The 23,420-nt window shown below is 42.0% G+C and overlaps 1 protein-coding gene across 1 annotated transcript; it reads right to left on the bottom strand.

Moving 5' to 3' along the window:
• znf1035 (zinc finger protein 1035) lies at positions 1 to 21,684 on the bottom strand. The gene is made up of 3 exons (XM_038712483.1): positions 21,105 to 21,684; positions 9,333 to 9,397; positions 1 to 9,247 (listed from the first exon to the last, which is right to left on the bottom strand). Exon 3 carries the CDS (start codon positions 9,205 to 9,207, stop codon positions 706 to 708), a length of 8,502 nt encoding a protein of 2,833 aa, XP_038568411.1. The 5' UTR covers positions 9,208 to 9,247; positions 9,333 to 9,397; positions 21,105 to 21,684; the 3' UTR covers positions 1 to 705.
• Between the last annotated feature and the right edge of the window lie 1,736 nt (positions 21,685 to 23,420).

Genomic DNA, 23,420 nt, shown 5'->3' with positions numbered 1-23,420 from the left:
TAGATTTTCTAGTTGACTTTACTCCTTAACTGAATGTATCAACTCAAATTTCTTAAGAAACTAACATCCTTAGGTTGTGAAAGGAATATTCAATTACAACATCTTTCAAATGTCTGTACAAGATGCTTTGCAATATCAAAAATGCAACCCATGATAAACATTGAGAAATGTTAAATTGAAAATTACAAAATTATCTATAGTACATGTATAGTCATACAAAATACCAATAGATTAAAACGACCAGTTTGAATCCATTTTAAACATTGTCAAAAAAACTGACTAAAAAGTATTTCAAAATAAATGTCAAACATAAAAAGTGATCAAAAAGGTCAGTCTCTATCTAAGACATTCCATAAACATTTTGCTTAAACATCATGCTTTGTCTATATTCATCACACAGAATATTAAACACCTTTACACAATTTTGTCATGGATTTACAAACACTGTGGCTAATTTGTGGTTAACAAATTCCAATATTAGAACTAAAAATATATACAATGTAAATAAAAACTCAGGAGAAGATGCCCCGTCATAGTGACATGAGCCAATAGCTTTGCAAGTATGCAAAAAGGGCCAAAAATACAAACTGGATCTAAGTTGTGAGTACAAGTGGAGGTACACATGTAAGGCATGAAAGGGATTTCAAGTTACTTTAAATACAGTTATTTCAAGAGATAGATAAGGGGGATGGTATCCAACAACCATTACTGAGATGACCCAGCATGAGTCTGTTGATGTTCATCCAGTAGGTGAGGAAAAGCAAAGGCTTTGTCACATTCTGTGCATTCATATACAACTTGGCCGACGTGACTTTCTTGGTGCTGCTTAAGAAGAGACCACTGGCTGAATGACTTGTAGCACATATCACAGCGGTACTCTCCAACTTCTTTTTCAGCATGCATTCTCATATGCAATGACAGATTGTGTGTTGAAGTGAATTCGGCATGGCACTGGGTACATCGGAGCTCGTTTTTGGCTGATTGAGCAGCAGATTTTAGACGATGCCTTCGCTCGTGCTCTCTAAGGTACCGCCTCACGGCAAATGTTTTTCCACAAAGCTCACATTTGAATGGTTTCTCATTTGCATGCTGTTTATTTTGATGCTCCAAGAGACTACTTTTTGAAGAGAACTGCATTGAGCAAACAGGGCAATAGTAAAAGTCCTCTCCGGTAACATCAATCTCCTCCTCCTCTCCTGCTGTCTGATGATAAGTCGGAGTGGAAGTCTTTGCTGATGGATTTGTGTATTCAGTCAGCATTACTGCGTGCTCTTGACGGGAACAGCGGTGCTGGCGGAAAGCATCGCTTCCTAAAAAGCTCTGGCCACACTCGGTGCATTCATATTCAGTAGCTGATGTCAGATGACGGCGATCATGTTCAAGCTTACTTCCAGAGGGTAATGTCATTTTACAAATTTTGCATTCAAATGTACTATCAGGATGCGTGGGAAAATGACAAATCAATTCAGTGGCAGTGGCAAAACACTGATGGCAAACTGGACATATGAAACCATGTGAAGGACCTCCATCTTTACCTTCAGTGTTATGATTCATTTCAGCTGTAGTATCAACGTGACTCTTAAGATGGCTGAGGAAGTGCTGAGAAGAGGAAAAACTACTGTTGCATTGATTACATGGATATTCACTGCTAGAACATGATAGTTGATGGGTGATCCTGTGCTTTTTCAGGTGAGATGCATGCAGAAAATGTTTATCGCAGGCTGAACACGAGTATGGTCGCTCTTTGGCTGCCATGCAACCATGCTCTGAGAGCTCCTCTGGGTCTTTGAAACGCTCACTACAAACACCACAGCGATACTTAAGTTCCTTGAGGAATACGGATGAGCTTTCAGAAAGTGAAGACGACTTGTGTCCTTCCCTTGAAGTTAAAGATGGGTGACGGTCACCTGACTTGGAGTGGCTTTTCCGATGCTCAGCTCTACTACTCTTGGAGAGAAACACTCGATTGCATATGTCACATGGGAAGTTCTCTTCACGGTGGGTGGACATATGTTCTGCTAACTGTGAGGGTCCAGTGAAACTGAGGTGACACTTGGAACAACGGTATGGACGACTCTTTCCATGAGTATGCTTATGTTTACGGAGTGCAAAGAGAGAGACAAAACCCCTGCCGCATGCCTGACATTGAAATTCAGACTTGTGCATTCGTTGATGGTGCTGCAACTGAGCTGCCTGGAAAAAACATTTACCACATTCTGCACATTCATGTGGTTTTTCACCCAGGTGACACCGCTGATGATCCTCAAGACTTTCTGAAGTTGGGAATGTCTTACCACATACATGGCATGGGAAGTATGGTGCAGAGTCTGAGTCGCTGTCCTCAGTGGCATTATTTTCATCCTCATCACTGTCACCAGTTGTAGCGACTTGAAAGTTTGATTGTTGTTCAGTTGTCTTCTTTTCCTGGACAATACTCCCATGATCCTTCTGCTCATTTTGATGCCATTTTCTATAGTGCCTTGCCAGTGATTTTTTGACTGAATAGGCTTTGTTACAGAAGCGACAAGTAAATACATCCTCTGGATGGGCGTCACTGTAATGATTACATAAAGACGGTCTTGTCCAAAACCTTTGATTACACAGTTTGCATGCAAAAGGTCTACTTGGGTCATGACATGTTCTGTGGATGTCAAGGTCAGACAAGTTGTCAAACATCTTGGAGCAGTCGGGGCAAGAGTAATTCTTATTAATTCCATGCACTCTCATGTGTTTTTCAAGACTTCCTTGACTACTGCAGACCCTCCCACACTTAAAACATGTATTGCGCTTTTTCTCTTGTTCCTCTCTTCCATGGTCTTCAAGGTGGCTAATGAGCATTAAGCCATCTGTGAAGCTCTTATCACATTCTGAACATTGGTACTGCTCAGTTTTCTTCTCTGTACTTGAACTGCCTTCCTCATTTCCTTCAGAATTTTGTGGGGATTCATCAATAAAGTCCTCTTTGCATGAGAAATTGGTCTGCAAAACCCCAGTGCCAGTTGTTTTGGAGCCTTCTTTGAACACTAAAACAGAGTCATTTAGTGCAAAATCAATCTCTGCTTTTAAAGGGACTTCCAACTGTTGGGTTGTATTACTCTCTGAAATACGTCCAAATCTACATTTCCTATAGTGATTACGGAAAAGAGTTTTATTCCAGAAGCCTTTCTTGCATGTTTTACAGTTAAAAGGAAACTCCATTGCATGTACACGCAGATGACCACTTAGTCCAGCTTTATTTGCAAAGGACATATTGCACTCTGGGCAGGAAAATGGTTTGGGGACTTCGCCATCAAGAGCTGTGTCTAGTTTACAGATTAGATTAGCACTAGCACTAAACCGTTCGTCACAACTCTCATCCAAAGGCTCTTCTTTTATGTTTGGCATGTTTGACAGATGGTGTTGTAAGGGAGCTGTAGCCACTGGTGGAACCATTGTTTCCATCTTGTGTGCATTTAAAAAATGCTCTTGGAGCTGTGAAAACAGCAAAAAGCGGGAACTACAGTATGCACAAGAAAAGCCCTTCGGTGGGCTTTGAGAGGTTGATGGTTGGCAAACTGTTGCCTTTGATAAGCTTGGTGTTGAAGTGCAACTTTTTTTGTGATTTTCAAGCTTGGCGTGAGAAAAAAACCCTCCACATCTGTCACAGAGCACTTTACTTTGCTGTTGTTTCTTGGTGCACTTTACATAATGACGCTGCACATAATCCTTCCTTATAAATCTCTGACCACAGTAATCACAGGCATAGGGCTTCTCTCCTGTGTGCAGGCGGGTGTGCACACCCAACTGCCAGCTGTTTGCAAAAGAACGGGGGCAATAACTACATACATATTTGTATTTTTTGTTGAAATAAGGCTGGATTCTCTGAAGAACACGATTTCTCACCCCATCAAGGGGTTTTGTTACATTTTCTGTGGGTGGATTAGCTCCCAGTGGTAGAGCAGCATTTGTTACTTTGGAGACCTTTTTGCACCTCCTCATCTTTCTGTGCTTTTTCAGCGATTTTTCATGAGCGAATGACGAGTCACAGCGTGTGCACTTGAATAATTTTGTGATATGGAACATAGTGTCATGTCGGGAAAGTTTAGACCGAGTTGAGAAGCTCCTTGAACAGATTTTGCACTCGAATGTGTCCTGCTTCTCAGCATGCTCAATGCCAAACTTATTTTGCCAACCCTTGCCAACATCATCTAAACTGATTTTGGGAATACAGACTTCCAATCGTGTTCTTTTCCCTTTGCAACGAGTCTGATGTACTTTTAGATGATCATACCTCGAAAAGCAACTGTCACAGGCTTTACAGCGATAAGGCTTTACTTCGTTATGTGTCAAAATGTGACGTCTCAGGTTTCTTGATTTCATGAAGGTCTTGGTACAGAATTTGCACTTGTACTCCACTTCACCTTCTGCTTGGGGCTTTTGCGGTACCTCTCTGAGATTAGGCATGTTTGATAATTGTGTTACTGCATCACTTTTGACTTTTGACTGCCCCTCATTGTTAACACCATCACACAAAGCTTCATGCTGCAAACATACTGTCCGACTTCTATATCTCTGGCCACAGTGCATACATGCATAGGGTTGCAGACCAGTATGTGTAACAAGATGTCTCAAGAGTAACGATCTGTACCTGAACCTCTGTGTACAGTGAGTGCATTTAAACTGAAGCATCATGGTTGCATTGGACTGTAAAGGCATTTTATGGCCATTCTGGCTTGTCCGTGAAGTGCTTTTACTGACATCGCCATTAGGAGCTGATGAGCCAGTGTTGAGCTCGGTAGTCCCCCCGCAGTTCTTCTGATGTTGATTTAATTTTCGAAATCCAAAGTACTGCCCACATCTTGAGCACAGAAGCAGAGAGTTTATTTTGTGGCCACGGTGATGATCCATCAGGCGGATTTTCTTAGTAAACACCCGAGGACAGTAGGAACACCTATGTGACCCCTTTGACGTAGTGTTGGATATAGTGACAAGATGTCTGGTTTGAGCAGGCAAACAACTCTCACTGTGAAGTTTAAGGTACAAGTCACGGTAAAACTGTTTTCCACAGTTAGTACAGGAAAAGGGTTTGTCTCCAGTATGTTTGATCATGTGGCGAAGCAAATAGCGGCGATTATTGAAGTTAAGTTTGCAAAAAGGACACTGGTTTGACGAGGACCCAGATATGTGTGTAAGACAATGTTTTCTTAGCACTTGGGCATCATTAAATATCTCTTTGCATAAGGAACATTGTAGCTGCTTGGGTCCACTCTGCTCTTGCACAGATTCCATGAACTGCTGTGGTTTTAATGGTGGTCCCTCTTCAAGCTGATGTGCCTTAGTGTCTCTATTTTTGTGGGTGTCTAGATGCCTGAGGAGATGTGCAGGATACTCAAACTGCAGATGGCAGTCTGGGCATTGAAGCTTTCCCCTTTTATTATGTGAGCTTCTGTGCTGGATCAGTTCTCCAATACTTGGAAGAATCTTTCTGCAGACAGTGCACTGTATCCTCCTCTGGTGAACGATTTTATGACCAATAAGATGGGAACGTTTCTTGAATCCTTTTCCACATTCCAGACAACGGTACGGTCTTTCACCTCTGTGATTGCGCTCATGTTTCTTCAGTGACTGCGAGATGCTGAAACATTTTCCACAAAATCGACAGCTCATTGCTCGACCACTATTTACTTCAGCTGATTTTAAGTTGTCCTTACTCTCTTCAGTCTTTGTACTACTTAAAGTTGCTGGTTTAGACATGGTAGAGAAAACTGAATTCCTGTACCTGAACATTTTGCCAGTGAGTTTAAACAACTCATGTTTCTTCATATGTCTGTACTTTCCAGAAGCATGAGAAAAAACAGCTGGACACAGATTGCATTTGTAACGTGGTACAACCTTGGGGGCTGTTGAAGCTGGGGGTGCATGTTTTCTCTGTTCAATGTCCTTAGGCTGTTTTTTCTGTTCATTTTCCTTTGACATTGTTTTCTGCTCAACCTTTGTCTTTCTCTGTTCCAGATTTTGCCTTGATTTAGCACTCTCTTTTGCAAGCCGATTAACACATTCTCTGAGGCAAAATGTTTGAATGTGTCTATGTCGGTTGGATGGTAAAGTGAAGGTAGTGTGGCACAAGGGACAACGGTATTTACTGCCAATTTTCCCTCTGCCACCACTTATTGAATTTCTGACACAATCACGTAAATGCCGAGCCCTGTTGTATGAGTACTTGAAAAGCCGTGGGCAAAGAGGACATTTGTGTTTTCCTCTTGGGTCATTGTCTACTTTTTGACTTTCCTCAGCACTGAGGTTTGTGGTACACTGACTTGGTGGTGAAACTGCCAAACTCTTTCCCCTATGTATGCTGTTGAAGTGCTTTTTGGCCTCCTCTGCAGTTGAGAAGCTTTTATCACATACACTACACATATGGGTTTTGGAGATGTCAACAAGCTTTACATAACATTCAGGCAAATTTGCATATGGTTTGTTCTGTACAACGTCCATAAGTGGTGGTGTTTTAGTGTCACTCATAGCAGCATCACAATTTGTAACTGGAGGTTTTGGCTGCTTGCATCTACCAGGTATACGCTTGTGTCTTTGCAGGGTACTACTCTGTGCAAAATATAATCCACATCCATTACACTTATAGGGTGTTTTGCCAGTGTGAGTCCGCATATGCTTGATATATTGAAATATTTTTGAAAAATAGAGTCCACACCTAATGCACTTGTGGCGGCCGAGGCGGTGTCTTTTCTTTTGTAGGTTGGAATCAGAAGGGAGCCGAGGACATTCTTTGCTTACACCACACACATGTTTTTCTGCTTGTTTATTCCTCATCAGGTAGAGATTGCACATCTTGCAAAACTGGAAGCTGTACACTGAATGACGACAATGGTGGTGTTCAATTAGACGATCTACATTGTGGGTTGTGTGCTGACAATCTGCGCAATGATACGAGTTATTCATTCCATTTACTGACTCGGTGGTCTTCAATATTACAACAGGCTGCAGACGTTTTCTCATTTGTACGGAGGATTTTAGTTGAGGTGCTTGTCTTTCTAAACTGTTCATGCCGTTACTGTCAGGTCCAGCCACATAAGTGTCTTGATACTGACTTGTGTCAAGTTTTGTTTCATCAGTGTCACATGAAGAGTCTTCTCTTGACAGAGGTTCACCATACAGCATGCCAAGCACTGGTGGTCCTTCTGTAGGTGTGTCCATCTCTTCAAATGACTCTCTTGCATTTTCAGCAACATCTCCACTAAGATTTTCTTGTTCTAGGGCCACTGGACTTTGATGTATTGACTTTTGCTGATGTGGATCAGAGGTTGTATTTAGATTCTCTCCTGGACTTGACATTTCCTTTTCTAGACAGGTACTGTCTGTGCTGGAGATGTTTGACTGTAAGCAGGATTCTGAACTATTAGAAATACTGTGTTTATTAGTCACATCAGGGCCACTACCATTTGGATCAGTATGAGATGTGGTTTTCTTCTTTGGTGGACTTGTCATTTCCTTTTCTAGATGGATATTTGCATCTGTACTGGAGATGTTTGACAGTAGGCAGGATTCTACATGACTAGCACAACCTTGTACGTTCTTGTCACTAGTATCAATAGAAAGACAGTCACTAGTGACACCAGGGCCATGACATTCTGGAGAAGAAGTGGCATGTGTCTTTTCTCCTCCATTAGTCCACTCTGTGCAGGAGCCATTTGACTGTAAACACGATTCTGATTGACTTGCACTATTTTTCTCATTCTTGCCTCTTGCATCACTGCAATGACCAACACTCATAACACAAATATTGTCCTGAGCTACACTTTCGTAAGACTGATGCTCAGATATCTGCAAACAGGATTCAGAATCATGACTTTTGCTTTTCAAGGTACTTGTGCATGCGCTAAGCTCATGAGTAGCATCTTCGCAATCTGACGACTTGATACCCAGTGCATCTGAAGTTTGAGAGGTATTTGACTGAGTTTCTTTCTCCTTACAATCCGTTTCCACATTTTCATCTTGGCCACCAGTGCATTTCTGCTCATCAAAAATCAGTATTTCTAATGAACCCGATTCTTTTCTTTCCCTTTTTAGGACTTCACTTTTGTCCTGCTTGTCCTCTTTCATATTTCTGTCTTGACCATCTGTGGAGTTGGCATTATCAAATCCATCATTGTCTACGTCAAATGATTTCTTCATTTTCTTTCTTGGGACCTTTTCATCAAAGTGATCTTGCTCACTGTCAAATGTAGTCATGATCTTTTGAGCAGTTGCAGTGATTTGCTCCTCCTCATCGCCATCTCGGTACTCCTCTATTCCATCACCACTCAAGTTTTTATTGCCACTTATTGAGGTGTCCGAACATTTTCCTTGACTGAATTTTCTCTTCAGATCCTCCTTTTGTTTCTGATCTTGACAATCACCATAATCATTTCTATCCCCGACAGTCTCACTCCCTGTACTTGTCACCATGTTAGAAGTTGAAGGGGACTGGTTGGCTCCTGTGTAAGATTTGACAGTGTTTTTTGGACTTTCCATCTTGTCTTGTGCACATTCATCTATATTTTCTCCTGCCTTCACATTTGATGGACTTGGCAGAAGAATATTAGTCTCTGACATATTAGGGCACATACTGTCAGTTGGAAATGTAATATTTCCAGTGTGTGTGAAAAGCCATTCAGATGAGCTTTGTTTTATCGTAACATCAGTTTTAGGTTTTGGAACTGAATGACTTGCCATGAATTTACAAGAGGGCCTTCTTTCACCAACATCTGCATCTGAGCAGCTACTGACATCTGAGTAGTCGTCAAGAAATGATGTCGCTAGCATTCCACAGTCCTGCTTAAGTCCTTGTAAATCTGTGGCAAAAGATGAAGGAAAAGATTCCGATGTCGAAAATCCATCTGCGGCAAAATCACTATTTCCACATCTTTGCAAGTAAACATTGTCCATTTGTTCTCCATCGGCTTGCCATGGTGTTTCCTTGTAGTATCTCTGATAAACACAGTCCGAGCTAGAATTTCCATTACTGGGATTTGAGTAATAGTCTGTGTTAAAGTTTGAGTTTGCTGCAGGGGCTTCATTTGAAGCAGCTGTGCTGGAGAATTCATGATGTCCAACGAGGTTCTCTATATGCTGGGAAAGACTTCCCTCTGACTCTGATGTCCTTCTTAAAGTGCTTGGATCTGATGATAGAGGTGGAATGTTATGGAAGTATGAATCCCATCCATGAGCCATTCTCCTCAAGGACTGGAAGCTAGGGCTTATTTACCCAATCCTGAAAACACAAAGCATAGAATTATAACAATAAAAAAAACAAAAAAATAAACACACACACACACACACAGAAACAAAAATCTGACCTTTTCTTGGACATACAAGCACTAGGAGTAGCCAGGATGATGTGGGTTACATCTAAAATCGATACCTGAAAAACAAACAAACAAAAAGTATGAAATCTATATTCATTTAATTATTGTGAACATTTTACAAGTCCCTATAATTCAGACCCAGGATGAGAATTTACAGGAGGAATTGCCAAATTGCATACTAGCCTGTTTTTGACTCATTCGAACAAATTTGAGTGATGCTGTCATAACTTACATGTTTGAAGTGTGTCCACGGACATAATGACTTCAGTTGAAGCATGTCCGAATATAGCTCGACCTTAATCAGTGCTGTAAAAAAAATTTCCTAATGCTCCCATACAGTGGAAGTAAATGTAGGGATACCAGCTCTGACCTCTCATTTGTTTGTCTTTCGGATAGCCCTGTCATTCAAATGCCACCTTAATTACCATACATCCAAAACTCAGCTGCCTGTCTGCTCACCCAGTCCGGCAACAGAGATCACATCATCCCAGTCCTTCAAACCCTCCACTGGCTCCCCATTCAACAAAGAATCTAGTTAAAAATTCTCATCACCTACAAAGCCTTCCACCAACCTAGCCCCCGCTTCTACCTCACTGACCTCTAGCACAAACATACTCCTGTACTCTGCACCTGCAGAGTGCAACCAGTTTAGTCCAAAAATCTGTCAAGTAGTATAAACAAAATACTTGGTCGTACTGGCGCACCTAACATTTTTGTCAGCTGCATCCCTATCTGTGTGTGCCTGTTTTCCCCAAAACTCACTTCTGGAAGAAGGTGAGAGCCAATCAAAAGCAGAGAAGGGGCACTGGATTTAAAGGTATCGCCGATACCTATGGCAAGGCAGGTACCCTCGCATTTTGCTGCATGGGTATCGCTCTTACAATAACACCACCAAAACAGTAGTTGGCGGTGGGGCTCCTATGTTCCATTGTATTTCTGGTCTTGCCCTCTACTAACTTGAATGTAGGTAAAATAATAATTGTGCGACTTCTCAAATTTTATCGACCAAATGTATTAAATTCTGATAAAAGTAATTCCGCGTGGGTTGTGATGCTCAAAAGAAAGTATCCACCATTTTACAGCCACTTGTTTGGCCACTAATAAAATTGGCTTCAAAGCATGGTGCACTTCCTGGGAACTTGGAGGAGATGCAAGGCAACTAAGTAGACCAATCATAGTTCTTGTGGCCTACGTTGCTGCGTTGTGTAGTTACTTTTTTCAGGAGATGCATGAATTTTTCTGCTGTGCGCGCGAGTAATGGTACATTTGGTCGGCTGTTTTCACAGTAATTGTTTGGGTGACAGGGCATACAAAACCAAGAAAGTTGTATACTGAACTGAACATGCTGGACCAAATGGTTCAGACAAATACACATTACTGTCACCCCTACCAACTAGATATAGGTTTGCTTAACTTGATGCACAGCACTGGACAGGGGCTGACAAAATTGGTTTTATAAGTAACTATGTTTCATATAATTTAATAGAGTTGCCTAGGTGATGAACATATGTAGGCATCTCCACAAGCTCTGACTGAGTGCATTTTCCCTGGAGAATGACTTGGTTTCGCCAATACTTACTTGCTTTTTATTTTCTTTTGTTTTGTTTGTTAGAAGTTATCAGACCGCAGTAACAAAGGACAATCAGACCTTTAACCTGAGCCAAGGTTAAAAGCCTACCATTGCAAGTTTTCTTCAATAAGCCGACCAAGACGGACCTTCGGAGCAATTCCCTGGCAGAAAATGCGACCGGCCAACGGCTTTAAGCTGTCCTAACCAAAAACGCACGGCGTGAGGCCGCCGACCAGAAACGACAAGCAGTAAGGCTAAAACCCTGCATTATGTGATCAGTGATGTCCAATAGTTTGTTAATCCATTATCTTTAATCCTTAAAACTCATAGCCAAATAGCTTGCGTTTATTAGTTGCCCTTATGAATCAAATTCTCCCCATAAGAGAACCCAATCACTAGTGAATAATTGTGTAATTATTAAACATTACTCAGGGGTTCGGAGACCCTGAGCGAACTGAATCTCCGGTGGTGCCCCGCGATCGAGAGTTTATGAATAATTCTGAATATTAAGTCATAATTTGTATTACAAAAGTAGGTTTGCTATACAGTAAAGTTAAAGTGTAGAAGCATTTCACTCTTCACTCAGCCAAAAAGGTCATGAACTGCAGCATCTGCAAAGCTGAGCATTCCTGGAAACACCGGAGCATCTGAAGAGGAGGCACGTAATGTTGCTCTGTGGATGATGAAGACTTGTCTCGGTAAGCTAGTTAGCGATCTAGCTTCACCTTAAAGCCGTGTTACTTCACGCTATGAACTGTAATGTTTTCTATACAGTTTGCATTTGGACATCACAATTTGATTGATTTTTAATGGCACTGAGAGTAGCACATTTATGATACACACACAGACTTTACAATCATAAACGATTGCTCATGGCGACATTCCCAGCTGCAGAATGTGTTGCTGCCGAGTGCGCAAGATTAGACAACACAGGACAATTTCATACTTTCTAAAGAAGAGAAAACTCCTGTCAATGCGTGAGGGGGCGGCTAATCTGCCCCAAACTCCCTTAAAAAAAAAAAAAAAAAAGTTTTGTGAGTTGTTGAGTTAATGGATTTATCTACTATAAAATTGTTAAATATTTATAATAATTATTGACCCCCCTGTAAATTCAGCAAATATAATGCATAATGATATTCCTTTCTTTGTATATGGTGTCAGTTTGTCCCGGTGTGTTGCAGTACGGAGTGATGGAGCAGTTTACACACCAGTAAACTGCTCTGTCACTAAAGAGCAGATCAGCTGCTGAGATCAGGACTTGTTTTCAGAGGAACTTCCTGTTGCTGCAGCAGAAACGTTCATTAAAAGATGCATTTTTGAAAGCAGTATTTATTTTATTGTTTTGACTGTTAATTAGCACATGCCTAAAACAACCTCAAGTTTAATTTAAAAGCTGATAGCTAAATAAGATGTACTGTGTAATTTTGCAATTCATAATTGGAATAGTCGATTATTCGTTTCAATAATCGATAGATTAAATCGACTATCAAGATAGTCGTTAGTTGCAGCCCTAGTTAATAACTAGCCAGATAACACAGTTGCATTAAGTAAAAACTTGGATATGGGAGAATGTTGGTGAGGCCATTGAAAAGAACTTTTGTAGGCCTAAAAAAGATTCTGGTAAACTGTCAGAAAACTGCAGAAAGGGGCAGGAGTTAGCCTAGACTATTTTCAGCATGCAAGGAGAACTGCTGACCTTATCTAGGGATATTGTAGGACGGTAGAGAAGGAGAACTTTGAGGAATTTATAATCCCAGCAGACATCCTTTTTGGAGGAAGCAGTGTCATAAGACTTGGGCCTTAATCCCCTTTCAGACCAACTTTAACTGTGTCAAAACACCTCCATCTCATTCATTTGAATTGTGTCAGTCTGGTGATGCAGTGGGGAAGCAAGAACTGAGGACTCCAGCAAAAAAGTTCAACCTGGTTCAAGTTTTGCAACTTTGGCAAGGTGTTGCAGCATAATTTTCCAGAGTTTCAAAAGCCTGCTTCTGAGTATCATAGAGTGTTCTGGCTTTCAGAAGTGAACAGATTCACAGATGTATGGATTCATGGATCAACTAGATTGTATTTCACATCTCACCAGTACCTAAAGCCGCACGCCCTCACACCAAAACAGCTCCCTGTGTTGTTTTAACCCAGCGCTGAATTCAATTTGAACACAAGCTTATCCTCTCTTGCATGGTTTGACTCAGCCAAGGCCAACCCATTCCAAATGGGCAAATTCAAAGCATGCTTGAATGATTATTAGGCATGGGAAGGCACCAATATCCCCATGAAGAGCTGGGGGACAAAGCTATTGATAGGGGCATCTGGGCTACTTTGCTTAGCATCCTACCACTGTGACCCTGACTTGGATAAGCCTCAGGCCCCTGGAGAGGACAGGGTGGGAGGACTCATGAAAGCTGTGCCCATCTACCTCCCAAATCAAGTGGGTATGTTCCAAAGCAACAGCTAAGTAAGAAAGCACAGTCCAGGGAAATACAAAGGAAATTTCATATTTAAAAAACTAACTCTTGAAAATACCCACTTTGGCTAACTCAGACCGCCGAAGCTAGCATCGGCTGAACTTCAGGCCAGTATTGACAAGGTAATGATAACAATGACAATCCATTTTCTCTCTAAATGTTTTAAGAGTAGTTATGGGATAAATTCAGGAGATGATTCAGGAGAGGCAGGGATATGTAATCCAGAAAGGGGGAAATCCCACACAATCCCTCCCCCCCAAATTGCACCCTGACTGGAGCTAAAAGCATGTCTTGGTGAACTATGAAGTAAACCGAGTGTCCATGGGCAAGTCATTTAACGTTACCCAACTCACACATCATGGCTGGCACTGCTGGATAGTGTTGTGTGGCTTGTCCATTATTTTTAATGCAAATTTCTTCTCTGGAACGCCAACATGTGTGGAATAACGGAATGCAGTGAAGTTAGTTTCAAGTTGGAAATTAGTTTTATGTTGGACATTCAATAGATCTTGTATTCCAACGGAAAACGAATTTCACCGTGGTGCAAAGCACCTTTCCCTCACCAAAGTATTACGTGTGTGGAATTTGCGACACAACTAAATAAACGATAATTAGCATAGCATAATTGTAAACAATAGACGTTTTTCTATCGTCTAACAATAGATATTCATATCGCACAGCCCTAAGAAGTACTAGTAGTAATTTATATTCAGGTGCCCTACAAATTACCATTGCTTCTAGCAGCACTGCTTCATCAACACTGACAGTCTTAACATGTGATCAAGCCAACATAGATGTAGATTCTCTGAAAATATTAATGAAAAGGCCAAAGAGAAAGGAATGGGCTGCCGACAACACAACAAATCCTACAGCTGAATCACTGCTGAGGATCATCCAAAAAGCCTATAAAGCAAGCAGACATTTTGACTTGTAAAACCAACACCTAAAAGAAATGCTGCCAGCGCCAGGGTATTGTGTGTGCAGGATCAGCTTACTGGCATACCAAAATGGAACAGAGCTATCCTTAGCATTCATCTTCCACATCTGCCACCATCTCCTTTTCTGACCCCTATACTAGATACTGCTTGCAAAAAAAGTCCTCAGAGCTCAAAGCTGAAATTCAAATCAGGGATTTGAGGGCAAGTGAATTACCATATGCAGAATATATATGGACGGCCCACCTAAGTAGCTGTGACCCAGCTTTTCCCCATTCATAAAGGTACACCTGAAAATACAGTGTAAAGTGGGGACTGATTTGAAGTCCGACTAAACTCTTGGCCAATTTGACATACTGTAAAAGTGCTTCCACGGTCAGGAGCCAACCTCTAAATATACTTTTATAATATTTTGCAGTTCACTCAAGTGTCAGATGTCAAACCAAAAAACTTAACTCTAAATCTGCAGGAAACACTTCGATGGCACCATAACAGAAACAGTGAATTTATCTGTAAAAGGACACTTTTGTCCAGAAAATGTGTCTGCACTGCAACTGTCACAACTAGGTTTTAGACTTAAGTCTGGATTTACACTTGTGCTTACTGCAATTTGGTCTAACTTTAAAGCCTTACGCATAATCAAGGTAAGCAAAGCTTTTTGGTTTCATATTACCCTTTCCCCCTGTACCTTGCTCTCCCCTCGGGCTAGGTACAACACAGTCTAAATGCTTCCCATCTGGAAGGTACTGGGTCGCAGTCCAAATGTTGATGAGAGGCCCATTCAGAATGGATGTGTGTGGGTCACTTAGCCAAAAAGCATGATTTTTTTTTTTAATATTCAGAGGGCATTGTATACCTTATTAAGAGAGAAGGGGAATGGTACCCGGCCAGATGTGAATCGAGGGTCGCAGGATTTAATGGTCTGCACCTTATAGCCCTAGGCCACGAGTGCTCACTGTCTTGGTTTATTCCAGTACAGTGCTTTTATTAAGTACTTCCCACTATCCTTACCATAAAGGGTAACCTATATGGATTGCACAAAACTAGTATGGTTGAAGAAGATGTTCAATGCAGTCAAGTGCTGTTCAACAATAGCAGTGCTTCCATCTAATCATCAAGCTAATTTGAGTCAAAAGAAAAGAAATGCAAATTAGATGCGTTTCCATCAAATGGTCTGGAACAAATAAACCAGGCCACAGCGTAGTTTCATCATAGGGTGGTGGTATAGGCTAGGCTATAAACACAAGTGGAGTTGGCGAAATGGAAACAAAACCAGTCATTTTCCAACCATCAGTAAACCTAAAAAATTCACACAAAACCAGTCCCTGGTCCCCCTTGGTCATCTATGAGAGAAAAGTGGAGGTAGGGCTTCAGGAATTCCCTAACCCTTCTTCCCCTCCTCTCGGAGCAGAAACAGCTGATCAGTCATGCGAGTTAAATGTTTGCTATGTAGTAACTTTTTTGGAAAAGGTGTTTCCATGTCGCAAGCGCATTAACTTTTTTCAAAAAACAAAACAAAAACCATGTCACGTAAAAGGTCTTTTTTTAACAAAATTGACATTGGAAACATTTAACAATTTTGCGGTTTCCTTTAACTTTTACAAATGTGATACTTTAACATGCACATAAAATTACATTAATGGAAAGACAGCTAATAACCCAATCCAAGCTTAAATAGGATTTAGAAATAATACACTCCTCTGGTCCACTTCTACCTCTTCTGCCACAAACGCACTGAAACCATTTGAGGTTTTAAGAAGACAGCATTTTCCTGTAAAAAATAAAATAAAATAAAAAAGAGCAGGCAATACGTGCAGCTTATCAAACTACTCCTCGTTAGATAACGCCATCTCCTTATTGTACATACAGCCCGTGGCATGGTCCTGAATCAGTCTGTTGCCAATTAATTGAAAACCATCCATCCATCGTCAACTAGTACAGGGTCGCGGGGGGCTGGAGCCAATCCCAGCTGACATCGGGCGAAAGGCGGGGTACACCCTGGACAGGTCACCAGTCCATCACAGGGCCACAGATAGACAAACAACCACTCACACTCACATTCACACCTAAGGACAATTTTAGAGTCACCAATTAACCTAGCCTGCATGTCTTTGGATGGTGGGAGGAAGCCGGAGCACCCGGAGAACATGCAAACTCCACACAGAAAGGCCGTGGCAACAGGGGGTTTGAACCAACAACCTTCTTGCTGTGAGGCGACAGTGCTAACAGCGCTGCACCACCGCGTTGCCTGAAAACCATACAATTGTCTGATAATATGATTCAGTGGAAGTACACAAAATGCCCGATAACAAAACAATGTCCCACAGCTTGCATCAAGGCAAATGACCATTATGCACTCCAGAAGCCTAAATACAAGGATGTAGTGAAATCGCATTCAGCAAGTGTTAGAAGGTGACATTTTAGGAGCAGCTTCTCTCCAGTGGGGCACTTTCCCCTACTTCAAAAGGATACAAAGTTTTCAATACTATGGATTCAAGCTTGGGTTCAAATAAGCCTACTGTGGAATAAGCGTGTTGGAACTAACTTATAATAAGTGCAAGCTGCATTGAATGGACAACAATCTGAGGCGGCGCGGTACATTCTACAAAACGCAAACAAATGCAAAATGGAGCCCTTGCTTTTTGTGCAAAGTCCACAGCAGTCCAAAGATATGCTGCCAGTGCAACATGAAAGTCTTACTGATGCAGTCAAAGTGGTGAGTTACATTAAAACTGAGCCCAGAGAACAGCATGTGTCGCAGGGACCATGACATTCTTTGGCACCACAGGCCACATGAGGCATTAGCAACCGGAATCAGATAAATCAAGAGTGTATCTTACAAAGTTAGATTTTTTAGTACAACATCCCCTCTTGTTTCCACACACTGGGTTTCCTTACAGAGTTGTGGTGGAGGGCCAGAAACACAAGGAGGGAATTTTGTACTAAAAGCAAACACAGTGGCATGTGACACAGGTTAAAACACCCACACCCACTGTTTTCTAAGTAGGCCCAAATATCTGCAATGTTTGGATGTGTCATTGTGGGGTTACTAAATCCACTTCTGAGAAGTTTTGAGGTGAGAAATCAACTATGTAGATTTAGAATATTGACAGTTTTATGAAAAGAGTTGGCGGAACAAAAATGTGTTTTCGGAGTTGAGGAGCTCCGCAAGTGGCGGCGGGGGAAGCCTGCACCAACCCACAGGAGGAGCACCCGAGGCCGGCCAGCCGGCCGCTCACAAAGCCCTCTGCTCCCACCGTCACACAGACCGCTGCAGCAACAACGGCAGAGGAAAACACAGCTGGAAGGTTTTCATACCACTCATCGGTCTTTACATTCTGAGTAATGTTCAAACATTTTAACTTAAATCAAGAGAAAGCTGTGTGGGTCACTGGTGTATGTGTCGCATTGAACATTACGTCAAGGCAGTTGTGTGTGGCATCGCTATGACAACCAGCTACATTGAGGGGTACTATCTGCAATGGAAAACGGAGCACAGTCGAGCATAGTTGAGTTGAGTTGGTACTGGTAATGGAAAAGCGCCATTTGTACTCTTTACGTATGACGCATCCAGTGTGTGCTACGTGCGTAATTCATAGTTTTCACATGACGTCACATTCCAATGAAAACACTCCCTTGGAGGGCAAAAAATATGTTATTTTCCGCTGCCTGACAACCAATAAGCAAGTGATACGCTGTTGATGGAAATGCTATATGGTTGTGCTTTCGGATGCACTAATTGAGGGGGAGACAAGCCTGGGCTGTGTTAGGTGAGGGATTCCCCACAAGGTAAACGTAAACATACCGCAGTCGAGCAGCGGAACTGTCGGTTTTAAATGGTAGAAATGTGGCCGTGGATGCTGTAACCTTATATGGATAGGATATGCCCAACACTTGCAGTTTGTGTTCACGTGTGTCTTTTTCTTAAGTTGAAAGGTGATCCAAATAAAAGTTGACTGCTTTTGCGGCGACTCTACGTGGGAGTTGCGGTGTGAGCCGCTATGAGGGTCTGTTGTTTTGCCCTCCTGGTCACCGCGCATGTCACGTGACTGAAAGCTATGAATAGAATAGGGATGCATCACAACCGTAGCTTATCCCACAGCAAGTGAACAAGTGCTTCTGTTGTGATGATGCCCTTTGAGCGACAGAATTGCTGCAGGCAAATAGAGTTAAATGGGGCAACATTTTGCGATTTAGATGAAAGTAGCGGAAACACTGGCTGCCAACTTGAATACTGCACTCGATCAATCAATTACACTATTATTTCAGTCCATGCACATAAATCTTTATGGTATTGTCTTCACAATGCCTTTTTACAGGGCCCAATTTCAAAACCTAAAAAGGCAAGTTAATTTGAGCAAAACAAAAACAAATAAAAATGCAATCTTTACTTGTCTTAGCCATATTTTGTAGTTGAAGGTGCAGCTGAAAACGAGCTGACAAGGGCTTCAGCGCACGACACAGTAGCTGAGTGGGCATGGTGATCACTGGTTGCCACTGTGGCAGCGCTTCCTGCTTCCAGTTAAAAGTGGCACTAGCATCATACAATTAACTCGTCTCCCTCCCTTTTATTGAGTGACGTCTGCACCTGCGCCTTTCGTGGATTGACATCAGCAGCGCTGGACTGCTCGGATTTGACAGGAGTGGCACAGGGAGCAGCGAAAAGAGTGCCTGTGACACCCTGCAGTGGTGAGCAACATACTCCACAGCAAACAGAATAATGCAGAAAAGTCATGAAGAATGCTTCTTTCTGATTTGACAATTTACAGGATTTCTTACATGTAAACTATGTTTACCTGGTGTACCACAAAGGCAAAAGCTAATATAGTCCTGCAGAAAATATGGTCCCTCACTAAGACGATCTCCTGGGTAGACACAGAAGAGGATCTACACTAGGACTGAAGCATGTCAGTTAGCACACAATGTGTCATGGCCTTTTTTTGATACCAGCTGCTAACCAACTCCACCTCCACTGTTAGAATGCTACAGAGTAAGCAAGACCAGCATGGGGACTGGCCGCAGAGTATACGGGGGGACGGGCCTGAATGAAACTGAAGCAAAGCCAATGATACACTGGAAAAACAAGTTCGCATAGCTCTTTGCACAAAAGAATAGATTATGTGACCAAAGGCCTACAGCGGATAAAAATATCTTCACAGATTCATCTTAATTCTATGGTAATGTGAAAAACACCACAAATACACAGATCAGAAATAAGGATATTGACAGTTAAGATTTACCAGCCCACAAACAACATATCTGTAGTAGTGTCACTGTCACAAAATCAGAGCTGGTTAGTCAGTGTTGGGTGTGGGGCCACAAATTTCTTACTGGCCACCAGCACCACTTGAACCAGCAATTATAGCTGATATTATAGCCATGATATACACCACTTTGTGTTTCGTTTATCAAACTATAGTGAATAACAAAGCCTTTAAACTGTCTGTGTACTCTTGCATGCGATAGGCTAGCGGTGCAGGTGTCTTTTTTTGCAAAGAGCAAAAATGCAAAATACAACTTCCTAGTTGGCTACAATGAAAATTAACCACAAACAACACAGCTAATGTAACATAGCCTGACATCTGCCAAAGCCAGGCAAATCAGTCCACACATAGATTACCCGCTAAATGGTCACTTTCGATTACAACTTAATGGTGTCACTATCACTATCAAATATGTTTTTTCTAACAAAGAAGTTCAGCCCCTGTCACAGGTTGGTTTCTCCTTCACTACTTTTCATTGGTCTCTTTCTTTAGAAGTTTTTAATATCATTCAAGTAAGCCAAAACATGACAATGATTTTTCTGAGCAAATGGGTATCAATCTACTACTACACTTGCAAGTACAATTCTATAAAATTTGGCAGACGTGTTACACTTGATTTTTATGAGGGAGTCCATATGCACAGGAAAAAAAAGGTTTAGCCTGCCTTATGTCACCTTTTCACAGACAGGGGGATAAGAAGAGAATCACTCACTGTTTGGCTGAAGCTACTGGAGTAGAGACTATCCAAAAATGGCTGTGGGACTTTTGCAGTCTCTTGCAGCATGTTGTTCTCTGAATTTAGACCTCTTGGTCACAGGTGGATATACTAATATACTTAAGTCACAGAAATTCGCCAGAGAACTATGGACTAGTGAAGTGACAACAGAGATGCATCATCCAGGAAAATGGAACTGTTCATGTTATTTGGGGCCAGATCATTGTATTTATTTACTTAGACAGTGACAACTTTGTTCACTTGTTTCAGAGCTTACTGTGCATTTCATAAACCATTTGAAGCTGTTAAACCACACATCTGCAGAGCTGCCCCAAGCCGGGTCCTTATGAAAGATGACCTACTGGTGTAAATAACAGTTCCAAAACTTTTTTGTAAACTCGTGTTTTGTTCTCAACTGTCATTTTGGACAGAAATTAGCATTTTAAATAATCCCACGTTTTAGTTTAGGTAATAATGGGAAACGGCGATGTGGGACCACCTGGAAGCTGTGTGTTGCTCTTGTCTTGATTATGTTATTATAAGATGCTGTACTTTTTGCCAGCATGGTGGGAGGAGAGCAGAACAAAAGGGCACGGTAGGATGCCATCAGCTCAAGGTAAATATGCACCGCAGCGTTGCGGTTTGAGACTAATCGCGTGTTTTACATAATTTTACACGGACGTTGGTTGATGTTCTGGGTGAAGCTAACGTTAGCTAGCTAGCTTCCCCAGGGATTAGCACAATGCTAGCAAGCACGGATACCCGACAGCTAATGGCTTCTCTGCAGCTGGTCTTAAGCAGGACCCCTTACCTGATCAGTACTCCGTGTTGCTCTTGCGTGCTTCGCCGGTAGATTTCCTTTGTGGCTTATCGGCTAACGTTACATTGTCATGTGTTGTAATAATCACGTAACAGACCTCGTTCAAAGGCATTAACGTTAGCTGTCTTTGCCAATATGCGAAGAAGGCAATTGTCCTTCTTGCCGATGGCTTCCGTGTTTCCTGATCAGTACAGCCTGGAGATCTTTTTTCCTTTATGGACTGTGAGTAGATCGGGGTCGTTCACTCGTCAAACCCTTGTGTTATTCCCACACGACGTGGGCTACACTGCTTGATGTGCTCTGAACACCAGCGCCGGATCCAGATCGGCATCCATTATCTTTACTTGCGCATTTTCAGACAATGTGCCTGAAATTGTTCGTACGTTATACAACTGTCTGATGATAACCAATAACAAGGTGCGGGGACTCTGAGAGAGCCCGCCCCTCCACGTTCTATGGCTGTTACGACCAGAGACTGGCGGGGCGGTAGCACGGTGTCTCTTTCCGGTCGACTGCACCAGGGTTGCTCCTTACTGCTGCAGCTGCTCCTGCACTACGTGCTGTGGCAGACAGGCAGTTTCATGTGCTGATAGTAACGGGGCAGATCATTGAAGTCCTCAGTAAACCTTAAGTGCTCCCATGTGCAGTTTCAGTACCACTCCGTTGATGTTGCATGAGTGTGAGTTACTGGGGAACTCAATCTGGCATGTCTACTTGTCTGCTGGACTAGACGTGGTTGCCCTCGAAAGGGTTAATAAGTTGCACACAACCATTTTGTGAGCAAGACTCTACAAAATGGCGCCACCTCTTCTTGTGCTGGTCTAGACTAAACCTCTTGGGTTGAGGAGGCACAGCAACCAGTTCCCATGGAAAGAAAAAAACACATTGTTCTAGAGATGGGAGAAAAAACTTGATACCTATATTATGATATAAGGTGTAAACAGGATCTTCTGAATATGCCTGATATTCTGTGACCAGACAATTGATTTACTTGTAATTGGTGCATTTATGCACCCATGGGACTTTCTTTGCTTTTACCTCAGAATGTGTAGATCACTGGGTAATTGATCCTAGCTCACTGAATTTATTTAATGGTGCACAACAAAATTGTTCAATTAGGGAACAGCTTTCTGACCAAGTCAGGCTGCATAAACTGGCCACCCTGCGCAGCAACAGAGGTCCACTGATTTCAAAGAACTGGTTAGATAACAGACTCTCTTGTGGGACTCAATTAACTTATTGCAGCTTGCAATTAAAAAACAGAACTAGATCATTTGACACATTGAGCCTGTATCCTAAATATCAGGGTTTAGCTACTCCCTAAATATTTATTTTTTCTTGTATGCAGTTACTGCATACTGTCAAAACCACGCACTTAAGTTGAGATCCATTCAACAAGCTATACACTGAACTTGCATGTAACCGCAAGAAATGGTAGAAACGCCACACTTTCCCCACACCACAGCTCTAGCCTGCTGTCAGTATGCTTGTGGCTCGGATGTTGCAGGTTTAAATCCCCAAACTAGATGCCTAATGTTACGTTGGGATAAAGAAACCCCTGATAGATACCTCAGACCCTGCACCCACCACCACCCTCACACACTTTTATATAATTCTAATGATCCTTACCCCTACAATGCAGTGCTGCCCATGCACTACCTCACACAATAAACAATACAAAAAGAACATTTGCCCTCAACTTTGGCCACACCGATTACTTCCCAGATGTCACCAACAGTACCTGAAAGAAGTGGTCTCTGAAAGGTCAAATGTTAAAAACCAGGGTATGTTTGAAACAAACTTGGTTGCAGGACACGTCATCCAACCACATCCAAGGGCAAAAGTACTTACATCTGTTGTTAACAGCCACACTTCAGTCATCGAGAGGTGCGAGATGCTATAATTGTTCAAATGGAGATTACTGCATGCATTGTCGGACTTTTCTGAAATGCTTTCAGTGATGCTCTTGTTTGTACACACAAAAGGAGATGGAAGTGGTTGTGTGGAAAAGGAAAAAAGAGGGCTTGGGAGAGATGCTTGAATCCTACACTTCTCACCTCTTCACACATGATCGATTGCTGCATAAAGTGGGCATGGTCGGACTGCTGTTTAAGAAAGTTCCAAAAATTGGAAGACAGCCCCACAATTCCAACAGTGGGATATTGTGTGTGTAGGGGAGGGCTCAGATGTTCCGCAACAATCTGAAGCCTCAAGCCCAGAATGTCAAAAATCAGGTTTCCCTAATATTATCCTCTGCAACAATGCATGAGAGATAGAGTGTTATAGATGTCATGTGATCAGCTGTTC

This window comes from Micropterus salmoides, unplaced genomic scaffold (genome assembly GCF_014851395.1).
Source record: "Micropterus salmoides isolate LMB-PRFRI ecotype aquatic unplaced genomic scaffold, ASM1485139v1 Ms_hic_scaffold_11, whole genome shotgun sequence".
Taxonomy (NCBI): domain Eukaryota; kingdom Metazoa; phylum Chordata; class Actinopteri; order Centrarchiformes; family Centrarchidae; genus Micropterus; species Micropterus salmoides.
This window is presented reverse-complemented; position numbering and strand designations above follow the sequence as displayed.

What these genes read in the sequence shown, in the direction of transcription:
- znf1035 (XM_038712483.1), bottom strand. Translation starts at nt 9,207, where the DNA reads ATGGCTCATGGATGGGATTCATACTTCCATAACATTCCACCTCTATCA.